Below are 24,378 nucleotides of genomic sequence, written 5' to 3' on the forward strand. Positions count from 1 at the left end.
GAGAATTGAGGGTTTCAATGGCAGATCTCCCCTCCCCTGCCCTGCCCCGCAGTGTTCTTCAAGAAACAGGTTTCGTTACGGTCACATCCCAAGTTTCTACTCTAAATGTCCTCTGAATTTCATCTTAATCAGACCATTCATTTACCATTGCCTGCAAAATCACATCACTCCAGACAGAAAGCTGCTTTCCATACCTTGGATGCCAGAAGGGCATTAGCCTTCTATCTAGACAGGACCAACCATTTTGAAAGTCTCCAAGACTGTTTTGATTGTGGACAGATCTAAAGGATCCACAGGCTCCACCCAAAGTCTCTCGTGATGGATCTCTGGGTGTATTATTTCATGTTATGACTCTGCCAACATTCTAAGTTGCCAGCCCATTCTACAATGTTGCAATCTATGTCTATGGCATTACTAAAGGATGTTCCAGTTGCTGACATTTGCAGAGCTGAAACCTGGATTTCAGTACATACTTTGGTTCATGCCTCTAGATCAGATGTGGCAGTTGGCAGTCCAGTTTTGTCTTCAGTATTGGATTCTGCTCTGAAGATCCTTCCTTTCTCTGGCGATACTGCTCAGGAGTCACCTGAAGTGAAGAACACATAGGGACGTTACTTGAAGAAGAAGGAGGGGTTTCTCACCTTGTGCAGTAACTGGGGTTCTTCAAGATGTGTGTCCCTATGGGTGCTCCACTACCTGCCTGCCTTCTCCCTGGTAGGACTTTGTGGTAAAGAAGGAACTGAGGGGGAAGTTCACCCACATAGTAGGGCACATATGCGGGCCAAACAGGCACTGCTATCGAGAAAATCTGATGAAAGGCCCAGAGAGTGCATGCGCATCTGAAGCAGAGCACCCATAGGGGGACACATCTTGAAGAACTCCAGTTACTGCTCAGGGTGAGTAACTGTCTCTTTCCCCCCCCCCCCTTTTCCTTATCCCATTTTTATCAGTTGGCTTCTCCTCCTAGATGCCTAGGTATAAGCAGTCTCCCTGCTCTCCGTTCCTGTGCCTTGCACCACATTGGCCTCTTGGAGCCAGGAGGAGCAATTGTGCAAACTACAATCTTTTCAGAAGCATATAACTTGGCCAAATTTGGGTGAATTTCGCTCTTGACACTAGGACAACCAACCCCCTGTTAGATATTTAGCTCCTTCTTTAAAGCAAGAAGTGCGTGAGCCTCTCAATAAAATAGTTGTAAGAATTTTTGTAACATGAGCAAAACAATGCTTATTTCCCTATTCTCTTTCTTGGAAATGTCTGGATGATTTTAGCTGAAATTGACACCCAACTACTCCTCCCACCTTCTTCCCCCCCCCCCCCCAAAAAAAAAAAAGAAAATCAGCTTGAGGCAGAATGGAATGCAAAATTTTGGCCCAAAAAGTTGAAGTCTGGCAAAGTTATAAGCAATTAAAAATACCTTTGTTTAATGGAGGTGAAGTAGCAAACACGTAGCTAATGGTTTAAATGAGATAACATCCAGTAAATAACTGGCATTTTATTTATTGGAATTTTGAAATTTCATATTTATTGTTTGCATATTCAAAATGTCACTGCATCAAAATGTATTTTTTGTTTTGTTTTTTAAAGAAATTTTAATTTGCTTTCATTTGGAGAGGAAGCTGAAGAGGAGGAAGTGGAAGTCAACAGAGTTAGTCAGGTACAGTTCCCAATTACTTGTATCTCTCCATCTCCTATTCTTACTGTTTTTCTTTTGGCATCATTGTTTTATAGTATATCAGTTTGAAACCTTGAAAGTTGTTCATTTTGTAGTTTTTCTAGATTTGATCAATAACAATTTAGGGGTAGGGAGGAGCTGCATACTTAGTTTGTAGCATTCTATTCTCCGATGTTGCAGTCTTTTAAATCTTTTATATAAATTATTTTTTGTCTTGTGTAATTTTGAATATGATTTTAGTTTTCTCACTTTTACAATTGTTTTGTTGTTTCTTTCTTTAAACACAGTATTGTTATACTTCATAGCATATTAGTGGTTCTGCCATTCAAAGCCCATAGATACGGTGTGGGTGTGGGTGTAAACTGTGTTAAAAGAAAGTTGTTTAGCTTTCAAAAAGTTGTTTAGCATGCAAAATGAAAAATTCAAAAGTTAGGAAATGCCACTTTTGTGGATGTCTATTTAACTGCAATTCTGTCCCTTTGTGCATCTATCCTGTGCACTGAATGAGGCATGGAGCCTATGGAAAAAACAGTATGTGATCATGTAATTAAAGGCTATATCATGATGAATATGCAGAAGTAGGCAGAATTAAGGTTACACTGGTACTGTAATTCAGGTTTCTCCTGACTTTCAAGTGCTTGACTTTGCCACCTAAATAAGATTTAAAAAAAAAAGTTTTGTGTCACTGTAACTGTCCGTTATGATGTACGCTGCTTGGATACACTGATCTGTTGGCTTTGTGCCAGGGAGGTCAAAGAGTCGAAAGGGACATTATCCAAAAAGAGCAGTGTATTTCTGAAAACCTCGGGTAATATTTTCAAATGTGGATAGCTAAATTAACCATTGCCTCAAGTTCCCCTCCTACATCATCCTCCTCCTCTCCCACCAATCTAGCTTCCACCCTTTCCACTCATCTAAAACTGCTCTCCTCAGGATCACTAATGATCTCTTCTTGGCCAAATCTCAGGGCCTCTACTACATCTTCATCCTTTGACTTCTCTGTGTTTTCATCTTGCTGATCATAGCTTTATTCACAAAGGCCTACCCTCCCTTGGGTTTTACAATACTGTCTTCACTGGTTTTCCTCTTACCTCTCTGGTTCGTCCTTTTGCACATTTGGCGAGTCCCCATCCTTCTTTCTGCCATTCTGAGGATCGTGTTCCTTAGGGTTATGTTCTAAGTCCTATCCTCGTCTCTCTTTTTGGTGGGTCTTACCACTTATACAAACTCAGCTATCATCACTATATTGACAACTCACATATCAACTTTTACATTCCTGATCTATATTTTTCCATTTCATCTTTCATCTCAGACTGTCTCTTTGACACCTCCACCTGGATGACTTGCCATCAGTTTAAGCTTAAAATGTTCCAAACTGATCTCTTCATTCTTCTGAAATTCTCCCTCCTTTTCCCCTCATTGTCACTGTTTTCAACATCATCATCCTTTCCTTCACTCAGGGCTGAAGACTGTCTTTAGTGACTACTGCTCCTTCATTGTATGTATTCAGACTGGCTGAGCTGGACTACATCTAGTGAGAAAGAATGAGAGTTGCACTAGTTAGCATTCTTCTTTATTTGTAAATGAGGGAAAACGCCACATATAGACCTGGTTGCCTACCTATTAAATAGGTGATTTTCTCTAGCTCTGCATCACCATAGCAGAGAAATGGGCATTCTTTCACTTTTGGTAGTTAGGTCTAGCCACATAACTTTCTTTCTCTGCCCCTTTGTCTTGGCTGAATCATGGGCAACCAGACCTAGTATTCAGAGCCAGAGTCTGCAGTCATGAGATGGGAGTCAAGTATCGGCTGGCTCAGGATACCGGGGGAAAGGGAGCAGGAAACAAACTGGAGATCTGAACCACGAGTCAGGAACCAGAGTCAGGCTGGGTTGAGGTACCAGGGGGTAAGAGACAGGAGACAAAATGAAGATCAGAACCATAAGTCGGATGCAAGGAGTCATGCTAGGTCAGGATGCCAGGAAATCAAGCTCGGGGAGCAGGAAGCACAAAGAGCACAGTCTAGAACATGGTGGAACCCTGTTGTTCGGACACTTTCTGTTCCTGCTGCTGGCTTAAGTAGGTCAGCCAGCACTCACCAATAGGACCTCATGGGTGGAGCGTCAAATTGGGGCTGAGCATCATGGGTCCCAGGTAAGCAATTGTCAGCCGTCTGCCAGGTGGCGAGTTGGAGCGTGGCCACTCCCATGAACCCAGCAGACCCAGGTTCCGAGACCTGTGGTTCATGACATCCTGCTAGCTGGAGTCCTTAAGAAAATTGAGGTCCGAGCTGAGCGTGGCAGGATGTCAGGTTCTAAGATACTGCATGCAGATGTAGGGCTATTCTGCTAACTGATTTGGTAGCCAGATAGTGTGGGTCCTGTTGGCTTCAACTCAAGAGAATAAAAAGGTAGACTGTTGAAGAGACTGTTTTGTATTAATTTTGATGGAATATATGTGCCCAGAGAGTCAAGATGTTAACATGACCCTGTCACCGTGTATAATACCAAACAGTTAAATGTGGTTCGGGGTTTTCAGTACTGAGGCCTCAGTCTGCTTAGTACCATGGCAAGCACACTAGAAAATTCATGCCAAAGTTCGGAAGTTTATTGATCAGGATATGTAAGAGAAGAATAATCAGAAAAAGTCATAGATATTTTGGAATTGAAATTGAATGCTTATGCAGAACAAACTAAATCAAAACCTGTTTAAGTCCGCATCTCTCTCTGAAAAAGTATCAATTTGGATCTCATTTTGTCAGGCAGTCCTTCTTGGTGGGGAAGAAAGGATTAGTTTGTTGTTCACTTCTGAGGTGTGAATGTCAGTCATCTTCTCTGCCTTTGACAAAACAGATACAAGGAGGAAAAAGAGAGAGGATAATAAAGATGAGGGAAATATGGGTTTTATTGATTATGTCAGGATACCAACCACCTGGTCAGGCATGGCACTCTGACCCGGCACTAGAACAGTTGTTCCTGTGGACTCAGGCTCACTTTCCTGGTCTGGGATGTCATCTGTCTTGTCTGGTCAGATCAATCTCCTTACAGGTTTTTCTCAGGCTTGTCAGTGCTGGATGAGCAGTCTCATCTCATTGTGCTGGTACTGTGTGGTACGGTAGGTTTAATGATTGTGTGAAAAGCTGAGAGAGATAAGATAGGAGGAAAATAGTGGGGGATGAACATAGGAAGGGAGGACAGAGCAGGGTCTCGGACAGAGCAGAGTCTCAGGCTGGAGTTTTTACAAGTCTACTCATGATGGCCAGGTGTTTCGACTAGCACACTGAGGTCTGGGTACCGCATTGATGTGATGATGCATGAATGAAAGAGTACCACAATGGACATTTCAGAGCCCAGTTCAACAAGGCAGGAGGAGGAAAGTGGGAGCGAGGGTGCTGAGGAGGAGGAAGACACCCCGGCATCCCTAGATGCATGCAGCCAGGAGCTGTTCTCAAGCCAGGAGGAAGGTAGCCAGTCGCAGCGGCTGGTGCTTGGGGAAGGACAAACACCAGAGGAGGTGCGCGGTAAATGGCTTTTATTTTGGGAAGGAAGCTATTCGGTGCGGGCTTTTGGGGCGAGGAGGGTTAGGGCTGCATGCATGCCGAGATGCAGAATAGGGCGTTGATGTGCTCTCTCACATCGCAGTAATCGACTTCAGTGATCTCTACAGAGGTCTCATCCAGAACCTGTGCAATGCACTTGCGCAGGTTCCTTGGAAGCGCTACTGTGCTCTTCGTCCCAGTCAGGCTAACAAGTCCATGCCACTGTGCCGTGAGAGGCGGGGGGACCATTGCTGCACACAGGCAAGCTGCGTATTGGCCAGGGCAGAAGCCGCATTGTAGTAGAAGACCCTCCCTTGCTTCCGAGGTAACTCTCAGCAGCGAGATATCTTCCAGGATGAACTCCTGTGGAAAATGTGGGGACAGTGTTCAGTATGGGGCCCCCTGCAGCTGTTGGCTGTCCCCAGGCACAGAACTGCAGAGGACAGTACGGCTGTGAAAGAATCAGTTCCCCTCGACCCTGTGCTTACTCACCAGTTTGGGGCTCCTGTGGGTTATGTGAGCTTGCTTTGGGAAGGGCAAATTATGCTATTGTTAGACTGTGTTCGTCTTTAAGTATGGGTGAATCATTGCTCTGTCTGGTGTGAACAATGCTGCCTCTGTTAGGTGTTGCATTTTGCCTTTACAGATGCAACCTTGAGATCTCAGCCGTCTGTGTTATCACCGGCCAAAAGACTCCAACGAATTAGGAAGAGGCCACGTAAAAGCAAAGAAGACATGCTGCATGAAGTCTTGCAGCAGTCCCTTAATGAAAATCAAAAAGTGCAGGAGTGAAAGGAGAATGAAACCCCATCACCATGCAGTATAGCCAGCCTGAAGTGCAGCACTCCTTGCACAGCACTCCAGACAGGAAGGCTGAGTATGAGAACAGGACATACGCAAATCTGTGATTGAACTGTTACCCACCCCACCCCCTTGCCCTTTCTGTTTCCCAAGCAGTTGTGTTTCTTTTCAGTAAATGAATTATATTTTAAATAAATGGCTTTTTTGGCTTTGAAAACTTTTTATTGTATTAAGTAAAAGATACCTTAGCCCAGGAAAGCAACAGGCACTGCAAGTCAGTGTAGCAAGCACAGATTCCTACTAACATTGGAACCACTGTACTTCACTCCCATGCAGGGCACCAAATATTACTGGTGGCTTTCGGCCTCAAATTGCTCTCTCAAGGCATCCCTGATCCTTGCAGCTCCGTGCTGGGCCCCTCTAATAGCCCTGCTCTATGGCTGTTCAGATTCAGCCTCCAGGTGTTGAACCTCCGAGTTCCATGCCTGAGTGAATCTTTCACCCTTCCCATCACAAATGTTATGGAGGGTATAGCACGCGGATATAAGTGCAGGGATGTTGTCATTGGCCAGGTCCAGCTTCCTATACAGAGAGCGCCAGCAGCCCTTTAAACTGCCAAAAGCATGCTCCACAGTCATTCTGCACTGGCTCAGCCTGTTGTTGAACCGCTCTTTGCTACTGTCAAGGCTCCCGGTGTAGGGTTTTATGAGCCACAGCATTAAAGGGTAAGCGAGGTCTCCAAGGATCACAATGGGCATTTTGACTTCCCCTGTGGTGAACTTCTGGTCCTGGAAAACAGTCCTGGCTTGCAGCTTCCTGAACAGGTCATGTTCTGAAAAATGCGTTCATCATGCACCTTTCCAGGCCAGCCTGCGTTAATGTCAATGAAACGCCCACAGTGATCCACAAGCACCTGGAGAACCATCGAGAAATACCCCTTCCGATTAATTTACTCAGAGGCTAAGTGGGCTGGTGCCAGAATTGGAATATGCATCACATCTATTGCCCCTCCGCAGTTAGGGAAACCCATTTGTGCAAAGCCAGCCACAATGTCATGCACATTACCCAGAGTCTCGGTTCTTCTGAGCGGGATGCGATTGATGGCCCTGTAAACTAGCATCAACACAATTCCAGTGGTCGACTTTCCCACTCCAAACTGGTTAGCAACAGATCAGTAGCTGTCTGGAGTTGCCAGCTTCCAGATTGTAATAACCACCCGCTTCTCCACTGGCAGGGCAGCTCTCAATCTCATTTCCGCAGGATGGGGGCAAGCTCATCACACGGTCCCATGAAAGTGGCTTTTCTCATCCAAAAGTTCTGCAGCTGCTGCTCATCATCCCAGACTTGCAGGACAATGTGATCCCACCACTCAGTGCTTGTTTCCCAAGCCCAAAAGTGGCATTCCACGGTGGTGAGCATGTCCATGAATGCCACAAGCAATCTCGTGTCATATGTGTTACATGAGTCGATATCGTTGGACTCCTCGCTGTCAGTTTGTAGCTTAAGGAGTAACTCGACTGCCAAACGTGACGTGCTGGCGAGACCCATCAGCATATTCCTCAGCACATCGGGATCCATTGCTGCAGACCAAAAGGGAAGACAGAAAGCACAGTACAAAAAACATTGAAAGAAGGTGCCAAATGTGGACGGAAGCACAGGGATTGCTGGGATGCATCACGGGGCATTGGGACAGGACCCAGAATGCCCCACATCCCCTTCCCACAAGCCACAGCTCCAGAATGGGAAGAGGTGCTCTGTGGGATAGCTGCCCATAATGCACCACTCCCAATGTCGCTGCAAGTGCCGCAAATGTGGCCACGGCAGTGCGCTTGCAGCTGACTGTGTGAACACACTGTAGCGCTTTCCCTATTGCACTCTCCGAGGGCTGGTTTAACTCACAGCGCTCTACATCTGCACGTTTAGCCATGCCCTAAGAAGGGACTTGTTGGAACAAATAACTTTTCACATAGCTAAATGGGTAAAAAAAAGTCTGACTTCCACATCATACAAAGTTGAGGTCGTCGACAGGGATTAATTCAGGATAAAAAGTTAAATCTTCAGATGTGACCTTTCTGACGCTCTTTTCTTCATTGAGGATGGGCTCAGTGGCACCTTCCTGAGGCTTCAAGCAGCGGATATTGAGTCCTTAAAGTACTACATTTCAGAAATTATATGCTGAATAAAGGCTCCACTGTCTGTCAAACCTTAGTTCACATTCACGGCTGTCTCTTCGGTTGAGAAGGGAATGCTTTCCTACTTGAACCTTTGTATATAAGGACCTGGGCGTGTAGTCAGATCTTTCGATTTGTTCTGTCAGGTTTTATGGATACTACCTTCAGTAGATGGTTCCTGCATGCTACACTCTGAGGAGTTTAATCTCTGTCTGTCTGTTCTAGTGATGGATAGTGCTGCTGTAAGTGGCAACTGTCTGAATTGGCATGGAGAGATGACAGACTTTCTTACCTGTCTGGTTACCCAAGTTTGTCTACACCAGCTGGGGTATCCCACTTTTCTATTGTATTGTGTTGATGGCAGTGGGACTGTTTCTCTGAAACTGTTATGATGTAATTTTTTAGATTTAATAGCATTTTTAGTGCTGAAAGAGCTATTAAATTTGTAGACTCAACTAGCCAGTCCCCTTGAAAGGAAGAGTGATCTCACAATAACTCCCTTTTTGCTTCTCTCTCCCTTACTTCTTGGGCTAAAATTAACAGGAAATAAATTACAATTTTTACCAGAGTCCCCTCCACTTCCCACTCTCCTAAATACGGTTGTGTAACTTTTATTTTATTTGTTTATATTTTTATAGAGCATGAAGGGAAAAAGTAAAAGCAGTCATGACTTGCTGAAGGATGATCCACATCTAAGCTCAGTTCCTGCTGTTAAAAGGTGAATACAATAGTTTTAATCTACAGAACTGCTTCAGTTTCAATATGTTAGATCTCATTGGTACCATGCACTTTCATTTTATCCATTGCTTTTTCTGAGTAACAGTTCTCTCCATACAGGGCTTCCTGAATAAAACTATTTTGTCATTAAATTCAAGTCATTGTTGGTGTGCCAAAATGTTTCCCATCACCAGAGACATGATGAGAGAGGGCTGGGAAAGAACCTTCTTGTTGGCTTGGCACACTTCATCAAGTCTTGGCCTTTGGGATTTCTTTAAAGAAATTGCACTGAATGCTCATAATATTATACATGTTTACAGTTTAGAAAACCAGATATTAGGAGATTATATATGATTAGTAAAAATATCTATTAATGCCTATCTGTGCAAGATTGCCCATCAGTCAATAATAAATTTATTTATTTGTAGATGAATGGTAAAGATAGGTTGGAGACTAAAGTGTTTAGGAATAGGGAGTAATAGAGAAGGGAAAGAAAATAGATAAGAATCACAGGAAGAACAACAGATTGTCGCTGTTCTCCTCCCCTAAATCCCAATAAATCCCATAAAATGTGCAATTAGAGAGAAGGCTGCCCTAGATGCCAACTACTCACGCTACAAGTCCAGGAATGGTTTATATGTGAGATCATAGATGTCCATCTTACTAGTATGAATAAAGGAAGTTTAGGTTTTTTGTTTTTACATTTCATTCTAGTATACCCACTAGTCCAAAAATCAACAGATGACATAGTTTTGCTTTTTTATGTTTTCAGTAGAATTCTTTTGACTGCCATTATTGCTTTCAGGAGCTACCTCTTTTCATGCTTATTCAAAGTAAGTGTAGATGAGGTATCCTGCTACTTCATCTTTGTCCAAAGTGGTCTCTAGGACCACCATAATTTCTCTAAAGGGTTATACCAGGGGTCAGCAACTTTTCAGAAGTGGTGTGCCGAGTCTTCGTTTATTCATTCTAATTTAAGGTTTTGCGTGCAGTAATACATTTTAATGTTTTTAGAAGGTCTTTCTATAAGTCTATAATATATAACTAATCTATTGTTGTATGTAAAGTAAATAAAGTTTTAAAAATGTTTAAGAAGCTTCATTTAAAATTAAACGAAAATGCAGATATCAGTTTAGTGTGATCCTTGCCCTTGCTTTTCCTTTCTGAGTTTTTCAATGTCTGGCACGTATTTGGATACTCTAAGCTGCACACAGGCTTCTGAGTGATCAGTTGTTAACCGGCTCCGAGAGGGACAGAGGACAGTTTTCATGTGTGAAAATACCTGTTCACACAGGTATGTGGATCCAAATGCTGAAAGCATTGCAAACACAATTTTCTTCAGACAGTTAAATTTCACTGGCAGGGATGTCCTGCAGGTCAGAACAGAGGCCCCATCATCTCTCTTGGTAGCTTTAAGTGTACTCCGCAGATCTCCAAAGTTTGATGCCCACAATTCTGAGCTTTTTAACTGAATGAGCTGCATTTCGAAATACAGACAAATCCAAGTTGCTTTCGTTGAACTTTTCAGGTTTAATTAGAAAAGAAAGCATTGGGCCAAATCGCTGGAAATCTTGAAATCTGTCAGAAAATTCTGATTCCAGTTCTTGTATGTACATTCTAATCTCAACATCAAATGCAGTGCGCTGTTCCACGTGACATGAAAGTGGTGTAAGCAGCAAATCAGGACTTAAATATCCCAGTATAGTGGTGCTGGAACAATTTTTAAGGTGGGAGTGCTGAGCTGTGCCCCCTCTTGCCCCTGTCTGCACCCCTCACTGCCACAGGCTGGACCAGTGGGCCAGATGGGACCCCAGAACAGCAGCAGAGCCCCCCGGCCAAGTGGTCTGCACCTGGGATCGTCAGCAGGCTGAGCAGGGCTGGCAGATAGAACCCCGGCTGGCTGGGGGCCGGTGGCCGGTACCTCAGGCCAGCAGCGGAGCCCCTGGGACCGATGGCCAGGACCCGGGGTCAGCAGTGGGCTGAGCGGGGCCGGTGGACGGAACCCTAGCTGGCAGCGGGCCAGCGGCCGGTACCTCAGGTCAACAGCGGGCCAGCGGCCGGTACCCCAGGTCAGCAGCAGAGCCCCGGGACTGGTGGCCAGGACCCAGGCAGTGTGAGTGCCACTGAAAATCAACTCGCATGCCACCTTTGGCATGCGTGCCATAGGTTGCCTACCCCTGGGTTATACCCACACCATCTTCCCTCCACTTGCCTGTTGTGCTCTTCACTTGGGCCAGAATTGCTTGGTTGAAGAGCACAAAGTCCTCCAGATTCGCAGAAAATGCATACATTGCTGTTTGGTTTGGAGGTCTTGAAATGTGCTGTAGCAGAGTGTGGCAGTTCTCCCTTGGCTCCTGCCTCTGTTAAGTCCACAAAGTCACTCTGAGACCCTAGGGTTAGTATCCACTGGTGCAATTTATTCACAGGCTTGTTCCCACCACAGTTTCACCACATACAGTTAGCCCTTCACCATCTGCAGGCAGGAGGGAGGGAAGAGCTACCTCCCTGTTTCCACTCCCTGCCTTTTCCCTCTTTTTCTGCTCTTCCTCTGGCTTCCTTCCCCTGAGGCTTTTATAGAGCCCCAGGCTAATTAGGCAGCAGCTATCTCTGCTTCCCCAATTAGGGCTAGGTTATCTCCAGCCAGCTCTAATTTATCCCCCTAAAGAGGAGCTGGTGTGACAGAGGGCTGAATCAGCAACCCTTTGCCCAGCACCCTATCGCAGTGCTCACTAACTGAATTTACCCCTTACATGGTAGCATTGTATTTTCTTACTGGTCTGTCCCACATTTTTCAAACTCTTCTAGCTAGTGGGTGTGACAATCAAATGGTGGGAAAATATAATCAACTGACATTATAGTGATGAGCATGGTAAAAGTGGCTAGATGGGGGGGAACTCTGGTATAGTTTTAAATATATAACCTAAGTGAACTCATGATTAAGATACTGCTGTACTGTTTTTAAATATGACTCTTATCAACAGATTCAGAGTGCTTTAGAGAAGGAGCTACTATCTTATGTGGATTGTCTCTCTTTTTTCCCCCCTAGTGAAAAAGCAAATGAAGTGAGGGATTCAGACAAGGTGAGTGGCACTTCTTCCGCAAACAAAGTTTTGACTCATTGTAGATACTCATTCTATATTTCATGTGAATTATTGCTCTTAAGGGTGAGGTAATACTCTAAAGATTCAGCAGGATAGAGTGTGACCTTGACCTGCCACACACCACCTCCCACATTCTGCATAGACTGCTGCCTGAACATTTCTGACAGCAACTTAGTGGTAGACAACGTTCCTCTAAAGTTATAAATCAGTCAAGAAGAAAAAAAATTCCTCAAAAAAAATTATGTAATAGAACAAATACCACAAATGAAAAATCTCCAGCCACTGAGGTGTGTGAGAATCTGAGTGGAAAGATGTATTTATAGAAACAGAATTTCAAGTAACTTTTCCTTTACTAAAAATACCATCCATCATGGCTACAACTACACTTCATCTATTAGGATTCTCACTTCTGAGAACCAGAAACTTGAGGAATATCCTTAAGGTAAACAAACTGCAATGAACAGAAATAATACAGTCCAGAGCCAACAATGGAACATGGAGGTTTTTTTAACTGCAAAAAAGCTCCTTCCTACATTTTATTATGGAGAATAAAACTTTTTGGTTGAAGTGTGGCTTTGCCTGAGTCTTTGTGCCAGGGGCAGCATATTATTGCACTGTCCCTAGAGCAAATTGTGACTTTGAGACTCCAGGCAGGGAAAAAAATCATGTGCCAGGTATAGGCCTGGTAGAGTATAATTGCCCCAACATAACAATGCTGGCAGATGGGTTGGAGAAGCTTTCATGGGCAGCAGAAGATAGTAGCTCTGTACAGTCTGCTCCAGCCCACACAATTACACATGGTATGAGTGACTGGTCTTAGGCTCTCATACTCTTTTGCCATGACTTGGCTCTCAGTTTGAGCAGGAACCAGATGGAAGTAGAAAAACTTTGCACAAACAGTATTTGACCAGCTTCAACTTAAGGAACATCCATCCATACAGCATACCTTCTTAAGGGAGGCTGAACTCCCCCACTCCTTTTGGAAAAGGTTCCAGAATAGAATCATAGGGTTAGGAGGGACCATAAGGGTCAACTAGTCTAACCAAGAGGCAGGATTTGTTATGTCTAAACCATCCAATACAGATGGCTATCCAGCCTCCTTTTGAAAACCTCCAGTGAAGAAGCTTCCAGAACCTCCCGAGGCAGTCTGTTCCATTGTCCTACTGTTCTTACAGTTGGGAAGTTTTCCCCTGTGATTTAATCTAAATCTGCTGTGCTGTAATTTGAAATCATTGCCTCTTGTCCTGCCCTCTGTGGCAAGAGAACAACTTTTATCCATTTTTTTTTTATGGTAGCCTTTTAAATATTTGAAGACCAGTATTATGCCCCCCCGCCTCCCTTCCAGTTTCTCTATGTCCTTTCTATACATTGCTGACCAAAACTGGACACAGTACTCCAGAGGCGTAATCAGTGCTGAGTTGAGCAGTACTATCACTTCCCGTGACTTGCATGCTATGCCACTGTTAATGCAACCTAAAATTGCATTTGCCTTTTTTTTTGGCAACACCATCTCATTGCTGACTCATGTTGAGGCTGTGATCCACCACAACTCCTTCTCAGCAATGATGCTGCCAAGCCAGTTTCCCCCCCATTCTGTATTTGTGCATTTGGGTTTTCTTTCCTAAGTGTAGCACCTTGCATTTGTCTTCATTGAATTTCATTTTATTATCTGTACCCCAGTTCTCCAATTTCTCAAGATCCCTCTGAATTTTAGCTCTATCCTCCAAACTTGATCAGTATGCTCTACCTACATCTAGGTCATTAATAAAGATGTTAAACAACACTGGACCCAGAACAGATCCCTGTGGAGCCCCCTTGAGACCTTCCTCCATTCTGACATCATTCCATTAATAGTTACTCTGTTTGCAGTAGTTTAACCAGTTATGTATCCACTTAATAGTAGTTCTGGCGATCCCACATTTCTCCAGCTTACTTATCAGAATGTCATGTATATTATGGTATATTATGTCCACTGCTTTCCTCCTATCGACCAAACCAGTTACCTTGTCAAAGAAAATCAAGCTGATTTGTTCTTGGTAAATCCAAGTACTGAGTCCAAAATGTGATTCCCTTCTGGAGGCCAAATCCAAACAATAATGCTTTATAAATGTATGGAGAAAGGATCCTGTCACAGCTTTGCAGATATCTGAAAGAAAAATACCTCTGAGATAGGCAATAACAGCAGCCTTGACATGGCTTTCCAGCTTCAGGCCAGCCAGGTCATATAAAAAAAAAAAAGGAGATCCACTTGGATCCTTGTGATAACCGCAATACCCAGAAAATTGTTAACAAAAGGAAAAAAGTTGGGAGCACTTTCCAAGCCTTTTACTGCACTCCAAATAGAACCCCCACGACCGTATGATGACATGACATGCTTATGAAGGTGTTCCTGGGATGAGCATGCATGTATGTGGGGAAAGTTGGCAGGATAGCAGGCCCATTAAGGTGGACTTCCAACATAATTATGGGGAGGAATCTCAAATGAGTTTGAAACATCACTATATTTTTGTAAATTTATTATAAGATGGGTCAGTCACTTGGGCCTGTAGCTTAGTCACTCTTCAAACCAAAGCCACAGCCACTAGGAAAATGACCTTGAATTTAAGAAACTTAAGTTCAGAGGAATCAGGTAGTTCAAAAGGAGCTTTTGTCAGGATCAATATCCCATGACACACGTTTTTTAATGGGAGCTTTGAAAAATGTCAAGCCCTCCATGAAACTGAAGAGGGTACAGAGATACTCGTTCATTTTTGGCCAGCTCATGATAGGTGGAACTACCAGCCACATGACCTGCATGGAGTATCTTTTAATCTGGTCTTAAAATAGAAAGTTGAGACATCAAAGTGAAAATCCTGTTAGAGGTATCTCCAGAGAAGCAGGTACATCATTTTCATTAACATATATAACAAACCCCTAGAACCCTGAGCAGGGGTATTCTGCTACCCAAGATCCATAAACCTGGAAATCCTGGATGCCCCATCTCAGGCATTGGCACCCTAATAGCAGGATTGTCTGGCTATGTAGACTCCCTCCTCAGGCCCTACGCTACCAGCACTCCTAGCTATCTTTGAGACAAAACTGACATCCTGAGGAAACTACAATCCATTGGTGATCTTCCTGAAAACACCTTCCTAGCCACTATGGTTGTAGAAGCCCTCTACACCAATATTCCACACAAAGACTGACTACAAGCCGTCAGGAACCGTATCTCCGATAATGTCACGGCAAACCTAGTGACTGAACTTTGACTTTGTCCTCACCCATAACTATTTCACATTTGGGGACAATGTATACCTTCAAATCAGTGGCACTGCTATGGGTACCCGCATGGACCCACAGTACGCCAACATTTTTATGGCGGGCTTAGAACAATGCTTGCTCAGCTCTCATCCCCTAATGCCCCTACTTGTGCTAACTGATGACATCTTCATCATCTGGACCCATGGAAAAGAAGCCCTTGAGGAATTCCACCATGATATCAACAACTTCCATCCCACCATCAACCTCAGCCTGGACCAGTCCACACAAGAGATCCACTTCCTGGACACTATGGTGCTAATAAGCGATGGTCACATAAACACCACCCTATACGGGAAACCTGCTGACCGCTCTACTTACCTACATGCCTCCAGCTTTTATCCTGACCACACCACACGATCCATCGTCTACAGTCAAGCTCTATGATACAACTGCATTTGCTCCAACCCCTCAGGCAGAGACAAACACCTGTAAGATCTCTTATCAAGCATTCTTACAACTACAGTACCCACCTGCTGAAGTGAAGAGACAGATTGAGAGAGCCAGAAGAGTATCCAGAAGCTGCCTACTACAGGTCAGGCCCAACAAAGGAAATAACGGAACGCCACTAGCCACCACCTTCTGCCCCCAACTAAAACCTCTCCAGCGCATCATCAAGGATCTGCAACCTGTCCTGAAGGACGACCCATCACTCTCACAGATCTTGGGAGACAGGCCAGTCCTTGCTTACAGACAGCCCCCCAACCTGAAGCAAATACTCACCGGCAACTACACTACAAAACCACTAACCCAGGAACCTATCCTTGCAACAAAGCCTGTTGCCAACTGTGTCCACATATCTATTCAGGGGACACCATCATAGGGCCTAATCACATCAGCCACACTATCAGAGGCTCGTTCACCTGCACATCTGCCAATGTGATATGTGCCAGCAATGCCCCTCTGCCATGTACATTGGCCAAACTGGACAGTCTCTACGTAAAAGAATCAATGGACACAAATCAGACATCAAGAATTATAACATTCAAAAAGCAGTCGGAGAACACTTCAATCTCTCTGGTCACTCGATTTCAGTCCTAAAAGTGGCAATACTTCAACAAAAAACACTTCAAAAACAGACTCCAACGAGAGACTGCTGAATTGGAATTAATTTGCAAACTGGATACAATTAACTTAGGCTTGAATAGAGAGTGGGAGTGGATGGGTCATTACGCAAAGTAAAACTATTTCCCCATGTTTATTTCTGCCCTCCCCACCAACTGTTCCTCAGACATTCTTGTCAACTGCTGGAAATGGCCCACCTTCGTCATCACTACAAAAGGTTTTATTTTCCTCTCCTGCTGATAATAGCTCACCTTACCTGCTTACTGTTGTTACAGTGTCTATGGTAACCCATTGTTTCATGTTCTCTATGTACATAAAATCTCCCCACTGTATTTTCCACTGCATGCATCCAATGAAGTGAGCTGTAGCTCACAAAAGCTTATGCTCAAATAAATTTGTTAGTCTAAGGTGCCACAAGTACTCTCTCTTTTTATGTATAGAAATTTATAATATTTATAAAAAGTAATTGTTTATATTTGCAACATGCCAGTGTGACACTTGCATCACAGATATGCGTTTTCATACTGTGCAAAGAAGCACTGTGGATATATAGAACCACCTCCCCTTCCATTCAGGATTGTATAAAAATCCTGTGTTATGTAATACACAGTAATTGTTTACATGGAAAATTAATATTAAGAAAATATTTGTCTTTTAATAAAGTTTAGAATCTGGAATCAGTTAAGATACCCTGGTTTCAGACAGATCCCAAGGGGTCCACAGACCACAGTTTAAGAATAAATGATTTAGGATATTAAATAGTGTGGAGTTATTTAATATTTAAATACCTGTATTTGTGACTGTAGCTCTGAAAAATGTAGGTCCTTTGTTGATACTACTGGTTCATCTTCTAAGGTACCTCTGAAAGATAGAGGATATGTTCCTTGGTTTACATAGTTCATATTTTGAGGCAATTACAAAATATTAGCATATATGGGCATATAAATTATAAATGTAATCATATCCGCTCTCTTGCTGAGAAGTTGTTCCCAACTTAAAAAATCCTCTAGTAAAACAGAGCTAAAATTAAAGCGGTCTGTTTAAATCAACTTAGGATGAAGAGGATGACGACGACAGTAGCGATAAAGAAGAAGGTGAAATGGATAGTGACGAGAAATATCAAGTGAAAGAACGCATAGCTAAGAAGTTGAGAAAAGATAAAAATGAAAATGTTAAGCTACCGTTTAAAGAAGAACCAGAAACAGAGAAGAAAACAACTAGCCGCAGGTAAGCAACATGCAAATTTTTCCTGATTTGAAATTTACAATAAGATGTTTAACTGCTCATCTTTAGCATTGCTTTTTACTATGCTGAAAGTTACATATATTTGAATTGCTGTAGTTTAAAAATTTGATTCTCCCTCCCCTTAAGAATTAATTGATTAACTTCAGTGATAAGCACATTTCTTAATTTTTCATCCAGCAGTTGAATTAAATGTTTGATTTACTGCAGGAATTGTGTTTGGGTAATTATATAATTTGTATTAATTTCGTGTGGGCTTTTGTTGTTCCCACATACAAAAATAAGATGGCTGTGTTTAAATCATGGGATTTGTAACTTTGCTGATGTCTTTCTGATGTAATAGTTTACTATTTGATTCACCATAGAGAGAGTGAATTCAGCTCAGCCTCTCTCAAACTGTGGGTCAGAACCCCAAAGGGGTCGTGACCATGTTTTAATGTGGTCTCCATGGCTGGCATTAGAGTTGCTGGAACCCAGTGTTGAAGCCAGATCCCCGCCATCCGGGGCCGAAGACAGAAGGCTTCAGCCTTGGGCGGCAGGGCTCAGGTTACAGGCCCTCCACCTGGGGCTGAAGCCCTTGGGCTTCGGCTTTGGCTCCTCACCTCGGGCGGCGGGGCTTAAGTGGGCTCAGGCTTCAGTTCCCCCTGCTGTGGTCGTCTAGTAATTTTTGTTGTGAGAAGGGGTCACAGTGCAATGAAGTTTGAGAACCGCTGAGAATGTGATGTAGTCAGAGATAATAGCATGTTGTAAAAAGTAGCAAGATAATCTAGGTGTATAATTAATCCACTTCATATGTGACAAAATTTTACAGGTTTTCTAGCTAAAAACTATTAAATATGAACTCTGGAAGTTTATCTTGTAACTGAAATGTTAAGCTGTAGTGGTCCCTATTGAGAAATATATGGGCTAAATATTAAAGGCCTGTTAGTCATCTGTTGAATCCTGTTCCTATCAAGTAGAAAGAAATATCTGAAGAGTATTCATATCTCCAGTAAACCAGATCATTAAGGCTCCAAATCTGTCACGGAGGATGCAGAAGTCAGATTCCATGACCTCTGAGAGTTCTGCAGCAGCCAGTGCGACTGACCCCAGCTGTACCAGCTGCTGCTGGAGTCGCCCTGGGGCTAGCTGCACTAGCCACTGCTCAAACAACGCCAGGCAGCTGGCCCTGGGGACCACCCGAGTAGCAGCTGTCCCTGAGACTGCCCAAGCAGTGGCCATGGAGACCACTGGAGCAGCAGCAGTCCTGAGGGCTGCCCTAGAGGTGGCTGGAGCAGCGGCCCTGGGGGTGACCAGAAACAGTTAGCCCCTGCTGCCAGAGCAGAGGCTAGCTGTTGGACACTGGGACCCCACAGAGCAGAGGCATCCAGAACTCCCGAGAGCAGCGGCCCCTGGGAGCTCCCCAGAGCAGCAGTGCCCTAAAATCAGCTAAGATTTAGTCAGGGGTATTTATAATAGAAGTCATGGACAAGTCAGAGTCCCTGAATTTCTGTTTATTGTACATGACTTTTACTAAAAACACCTGTGACTAAATCTTAGCCTTAGGGCTTGTCTTCACTACCGGGGAGATCAACCTGCTGCAATCGATGCAGCATGTGTTGATTTAGCAGGTCTAGAGAAGACCTGCTAAATCGATGGCAGAGCACTCTCTAGTTGACTCCAGTACTCCAGCTCCCCGAGAAGAGTAAGATAAGTCGACCGGAGGAGAGCATCTCCTGTCGACGCACCACAGTGAAGACACTGGGGTAAGTTGACCTAAGCTATGCCGACTCCAGCTACGTTATTCAGATAGCTGGAGTAGCGTAACTTAGGTCAACTTACCCCAGTAGTTAAGAAAAGCCCTCAGTTGTTATTTATCAGAACAAGTTATACATGTGCATGTATGTGTGTTTTTAAGCATCTGTGCCTGAGATGTACAGGGAGATGATATTATGCGTGGATAATATCAAACTTATTAGGAATTGTTTCAAAATACGTCAATAAATGTGTACTCTAAAGGTTCTTGACCAAATAATTTTCTCTCCACAAGTACTAATCAGCTATCATGGGACTATCTTATTTGTGTATTAAGTTGACTACAAATTAAAATTGTCCAAAAAGTGTCTTTTAGTTTAATTTTAAATTCCTTCAAATTTCACTGTTTTATGTGCTCTTAATGTAGGTTTTGAAATTAAAGTAAAAACTTACCCAGCCCTGCTACCAGAAAATTGTTGATGAGTGCAGACAATAGTTGGTTTTCCTCCTTCAGTTCAGCTTCCACTCTTAACAATGGTTCTTGTGGAGCTTTGAACAAGGTGTTCTCCTTTAACTCTCATTCTCATCCTGTCTCAATTGCTCCAAAGATTGTGAAGCCACTTTAAAAGTATTTTTTGTAGAACTAGCTACATCAGTGGGTGAAGTGAGCTTCCAATATAGCTATTTAAGTAACTTACCTTACTCTGTGGACAGCCAACATCACTTTCAAATGTAACACCTTAGGAAGAAGGGAACTACCAGAGCAAGAAAGCAGCCGTTCAAAAGTCATTCCTTCCCGCAATAGACACATCACTTCTAATGGAATTTCTTGGGCCACTAGGACTTTTTTTTCCCTCATAGAAGCTGGAAGTTGTATAGCTGACAGTGGCAGCCTGGGAGAGGGTAGGGAAAACAGGAAATAAAGATTCATTATACATTTGGACATTAAAATGAATTTAAAACATTCTAAATTGACAAAACAGTTCAAAATGTTTTTTCCTATTTTTTCTTAAATATTTATGAAGTGTTTTTCATAGTAGGTTATGTTCCATGAAATAGCAAAAACAATTTTTTTAAAACACATGGTAGAATTACAATTATTCATTGGGTTTTTTTGTTCAGTGACAGTCAATGTGTAATTGATTTACTTAAATAAAAAATTTGCATTCTTTTTGAACTAGAACAACCCAATTTAGCATTTTTTTTTAATATCCACATCAGAGAAAGTCAGCCTCCCATTAGTTGGGGAAAAAACCCACAAAACCTATGAAGATATCATGGTTTAACTCTCAAAAGTTCATTTAAGCTATAGATTTATTTTATATATTCATTTTATGTTAATTTGCTGCACATTTTCTGTAAAATTGTCCTGCATCAAAAGACTACCCAGTGAGACTGGTGTAAATTTTCTTACTTCACTAAAAGTGGGCCCTTCTCTCTTTCTTTTCAAATGCATGGCTTATAGGACATATAAACAAGGTCTGAAGATTTACACTCAGAACTTACTGAAGGTTGCTTTTAAAGCAGAAGTGCTGAATTCTCTTTCTTTCAGGAAAATTTGTCAAATTGACACACCTAGCTGATTCATTATTAAGCTCTCCAGCCTTATTATCTGTTCCACATTAAATAGCCATCCCAGAACTGGGAACATCAGAGGGAGTGTCTTTTCATTTTTCGGAAACAGCATCTCTTCAGGTATAGGGATGGCAAACAAAGAAGGTCTTTGGAATAGATATAAGGACACTTGGGAAGAATCTTTGTGTCCTATGTTTGGCCCCGGAGAGGTGCTTTACATACTGCGCGTGATTCTATCAGTTTTAAGCATTAGTGGCCATGGGTATGTGTGTACAGTTGTCATTACTGTCTTGTTTACTGTACCAGTAGCATTAAATTCTGAAATCTGTTATTTTCCAGCTGATAGGAATCTGACATTCTCGGACATGGAAATTAAATGCATGCCACTGTTTGATCCAAATTCACTTGTATTAACCTTAGGTCCCATTGTGATGATATGGTGAGCCCATTATCATGGTTGATGATTCTGTCTTGAAGAATGACTTCTTCATGTGAATGTATAGGAAATAAGTGATATGACAGTCTCATGAGATTTCTCTACCTAGTCTAGTCCAAGCTTCAGTTGTTTAGAGTAGGCAGTGCTGCCGGAGTTGTCTGTCAGCAAACAGGGCGTGGAATCAGCAGTACATGACTTCAGTGGGAGGTTCTAGTAGCATTTTAGTGGGCCAAGGAACATCTAGTCTCTATCACAGTTATTCATCTCATCAGAAATTTAAATATGCAAACAGAGTCTTTGAGCTTTTAAATTAATTTATTCAGAATAATGGCTTCTAAGTAGGGTAACCTTTTCAGCAGATCTAGTCAGTTGGGTCTGTCTTCTTGTTTCTTTTAATAAAAAATCCATTTGACAAGTCAGAAAGTGGAATAGAGAAAACAATGTGGAAACAATAGACACTTTCTGAAATTCATGGCACCAACATCCAAGGCACCACTCCCTGTAAATACAATTATACTCAGAATGGTGAAGCAAATTTTGGTTGCTTCAGTATGTGTCAGACCTTTGGTATATGAATCTTCTGACTTAGAAGACCATCCAATTCAACATTAGTGTTGAAGCATGAGGGGATTCTGTCAAGTTGTCTATATATTTGGTGTATGAAAGGGAAATGCCAAAGTCTCAGTCTTTCAGACTGTCATATCTAAGCTCCTAAGTTCAGAACAGCTGGTTACATCAAAAGCATACTTCCAGATAATAGAAAATGTCAGACTTGTGCATCAGGAATCAAATTCAATTTTAGAATTCCATCAAGTTGGCCTTAAAAATGTCAGGCCTCTGCTTGTTAAAGGCTTGAGAGGATCAGTTGGAGGTTTTATAGAGAGATCCCCATCTGGTCTAATGGTTCTTTAGACTAGTGAATGATTAAAATAATTTCTTTATGTAAGTTTGTTTTCATCCTGTAGGTGGAGCTCGGGTACTACACATTTATAAATAGAGTAGTTTCATTTATTTTTCATGCTTTTTATTTACATGGCATACAGCATGCAGCCACAGTACAAAAATAAGCAAAGTAATACAGAGATGCATTGGTTACCTATAGGAACAGATGATGTGGCCATGGGTAAAATAGTTTTAAAGTCCCAAAATTGTAGGAATAGTCCACTCATGTATATGAAATTTCTAGAAGGAAATCTGAAGATCTTCATATGACTGAAGATATATTAAATAGAATTTTTTCTCTATTCCAGCTCTGGTCATTAAAGATCTCATGGTGTTTTTTAAATGGGTAGAAGTGTGTAAGTTCCATATCCTGAGCCAAATGCTTTAATTCACATTCTAAAATTTTGTAATTGCTAAATAGGCGTTGCATGTTTGTTTCACCTGAAAGATGGCTGCATTTCTGTGGCAGCTGAAATGATTTCTCTGTATAGTTTCCAAATTTCTTGATAAAATTGCATAGCATTTTGCGGTTCTATAGGCTGAAAGGTACTGCCACAATGTATATCATCAATTTTACTGTCAACTAAGAGCTTAACATCCTTAGTAAGGCAATATTATGCTGCACAGCATCTATGAAATAGCTGTCGAAAGTGACTGGACAGTAAAGGAATGGGAAAAAATGTTTGAGATTACTGAATAATGACATCTGAAAATCAAATGGAAGGTCTCATGTTTTTGGAATTAACCACATAGATCTGAAAACTAGTGGTGGGATGGATGTTTCCTATTTCTGTTCTTAGTCATCTCCTGTAATCATTTTAGCTGCATGTTAAAAAAATTAAATGTCTATTTTCTTTTGTTTGGCTTATAACAGGGCCAGTATCTTTAGGTCTACAAGATGGTATTTTAATAATAGACCTTTGTAGCCATCTCATTGTTTCTTGTACTCTCCCATCTCTGTCTGTACCCATCCATTCTCTTGTCTTATACTTCGATTGTAAGCTCTTTCAGGCAGGAACCATCTTTTTGTTGTGTTTGTACAGCTCCTAGTACAATGGGGATCCTGGTCTATGACTAGGGCTCCTGCGTGCTAGGGTAATATTAATAGCACACAAGCCCTGCTCTAGGCTAGGACTATTTTAGAATCTACAAGATAAGCTATCTAAAAGCTTTGGTAGAATAAAGTAATATTTTTTTAATAAGTGTATACATTTAAGACACCATAATACTTTCTAAGAATTTGGATAAATCTTAAACACACTGGGCATGCCAGAAAGATCTCTTAGATTCATAGATACTAAGGTCAGAAGGGACCATTATGATCATCTAGTCTGACCACCTGCACAACGCAGGCCACAGAATTTCACCCACCCACTCCTGCGAAAAACTTCTCACCTATGTCTGAGCTATTGAAGTCCTCAAATCGTGGTTTAAAGGCTTCAAGGAGCAGAGAATCCTCCAGCAAGTGACTCGGGCCCCATGCTACAGAGGAAGGTGAAAAACCTCCAGGGCCTCTTCCAATCTGCCCTGGAGGAAAATTCCTTCCCGACCCCAAATATGGTGATCAGCTAAACCCTGAGCATATGGGCAAGATTCACCAGCGAGATACTACAGAAAATTCTTTCCTGGGTAACTCAGATCCCACCCCATCTAATATCCCATCACAGGCCATTGGGCCTATTTACCATGAATATTTAATTACCAAAACCATGTTACCCCATCGTATTATCTCCTCCATAAACTTAATCTTAAAGCCAGATAGATCTTTTGCCCCCACTGCTTCCCTTGGAAGGCTATTCCAAAACTTCACTCCTCTGATGGTTAGAAACCTTCGTCTAATTTCAAGTCTAAACTTCCCAATGACCAGTTTATATCCATTTGTTCTTGTGTCCACATTGGTACTGAGCTTAAATAATTCCTCTCCCTCTCTGGTATTTATCCCTCTGATATGTTTATAGAGAGCAATCATATCACCCCTCAACCTTCTTTTAGTTAGGCTAAACAAGCCAAGCTCCCTGAGTCTCCTTTCATAAGACAGGTTTTCCATTCCTCGGATCATCCTAGTAACCTCTCTCTGTACCTGT

At 42.4% G+C, this 24,378-nt stretch overlaps 1 protein-coding gene across 4 annotated transcripts in view; it reads left to right on the plus strand.

Moving 5' to 3' along the window:
- CWC27 (CWC27 spliceosome associated cyclophilin) overlaps nucleotides 1–24,378 on the plus strand; it is a 229,332-nt gene that overhangs the window by 28,318 nt on the left and 176,636 nt on the right. For all 4 annotated transcript variants that reach the window (XM_073344054.2, XM_073344053.2, XM_073344051.2 and 1 more), the window contains 4 exons: nucleotides 1,588–1,657; nucleotides 8,824–8,903; nucleotides 11,949–11,982; nucleotides 17,420–17,592. In XM_073344054.2, coding sequence (XP_073200155.2) covers nucleotides 1,588–1,657; nucleotides 8,824–8,903; nucleotides 11,949–11,982; nucleotides 17,420–17,592 — 357 coding nt within the window. The remainder of the gene's footprint in view (nucleotides 1–1,587; nucleotides 1,658–8,823; nucleotides 8,904–11,948; nucleotides 11,983–17,419; nucleotides 17,593–24,378) is intronic.

The sequence above is a fragment of the Lepidochelys kempii genome, chromosome 5, assembly GCF_965140285.1.
Source record: "Lepidochelys kempii isolate rLepKem1 chromosome 5, rLepKem1.hap1, whole genome shotgun sequence".
Lineage (NCBI taxonomy): Eukaryota > Metazoa > Chordata > Testudines > Cheloniidae > Lepidochelys > Lepidochelys kempii.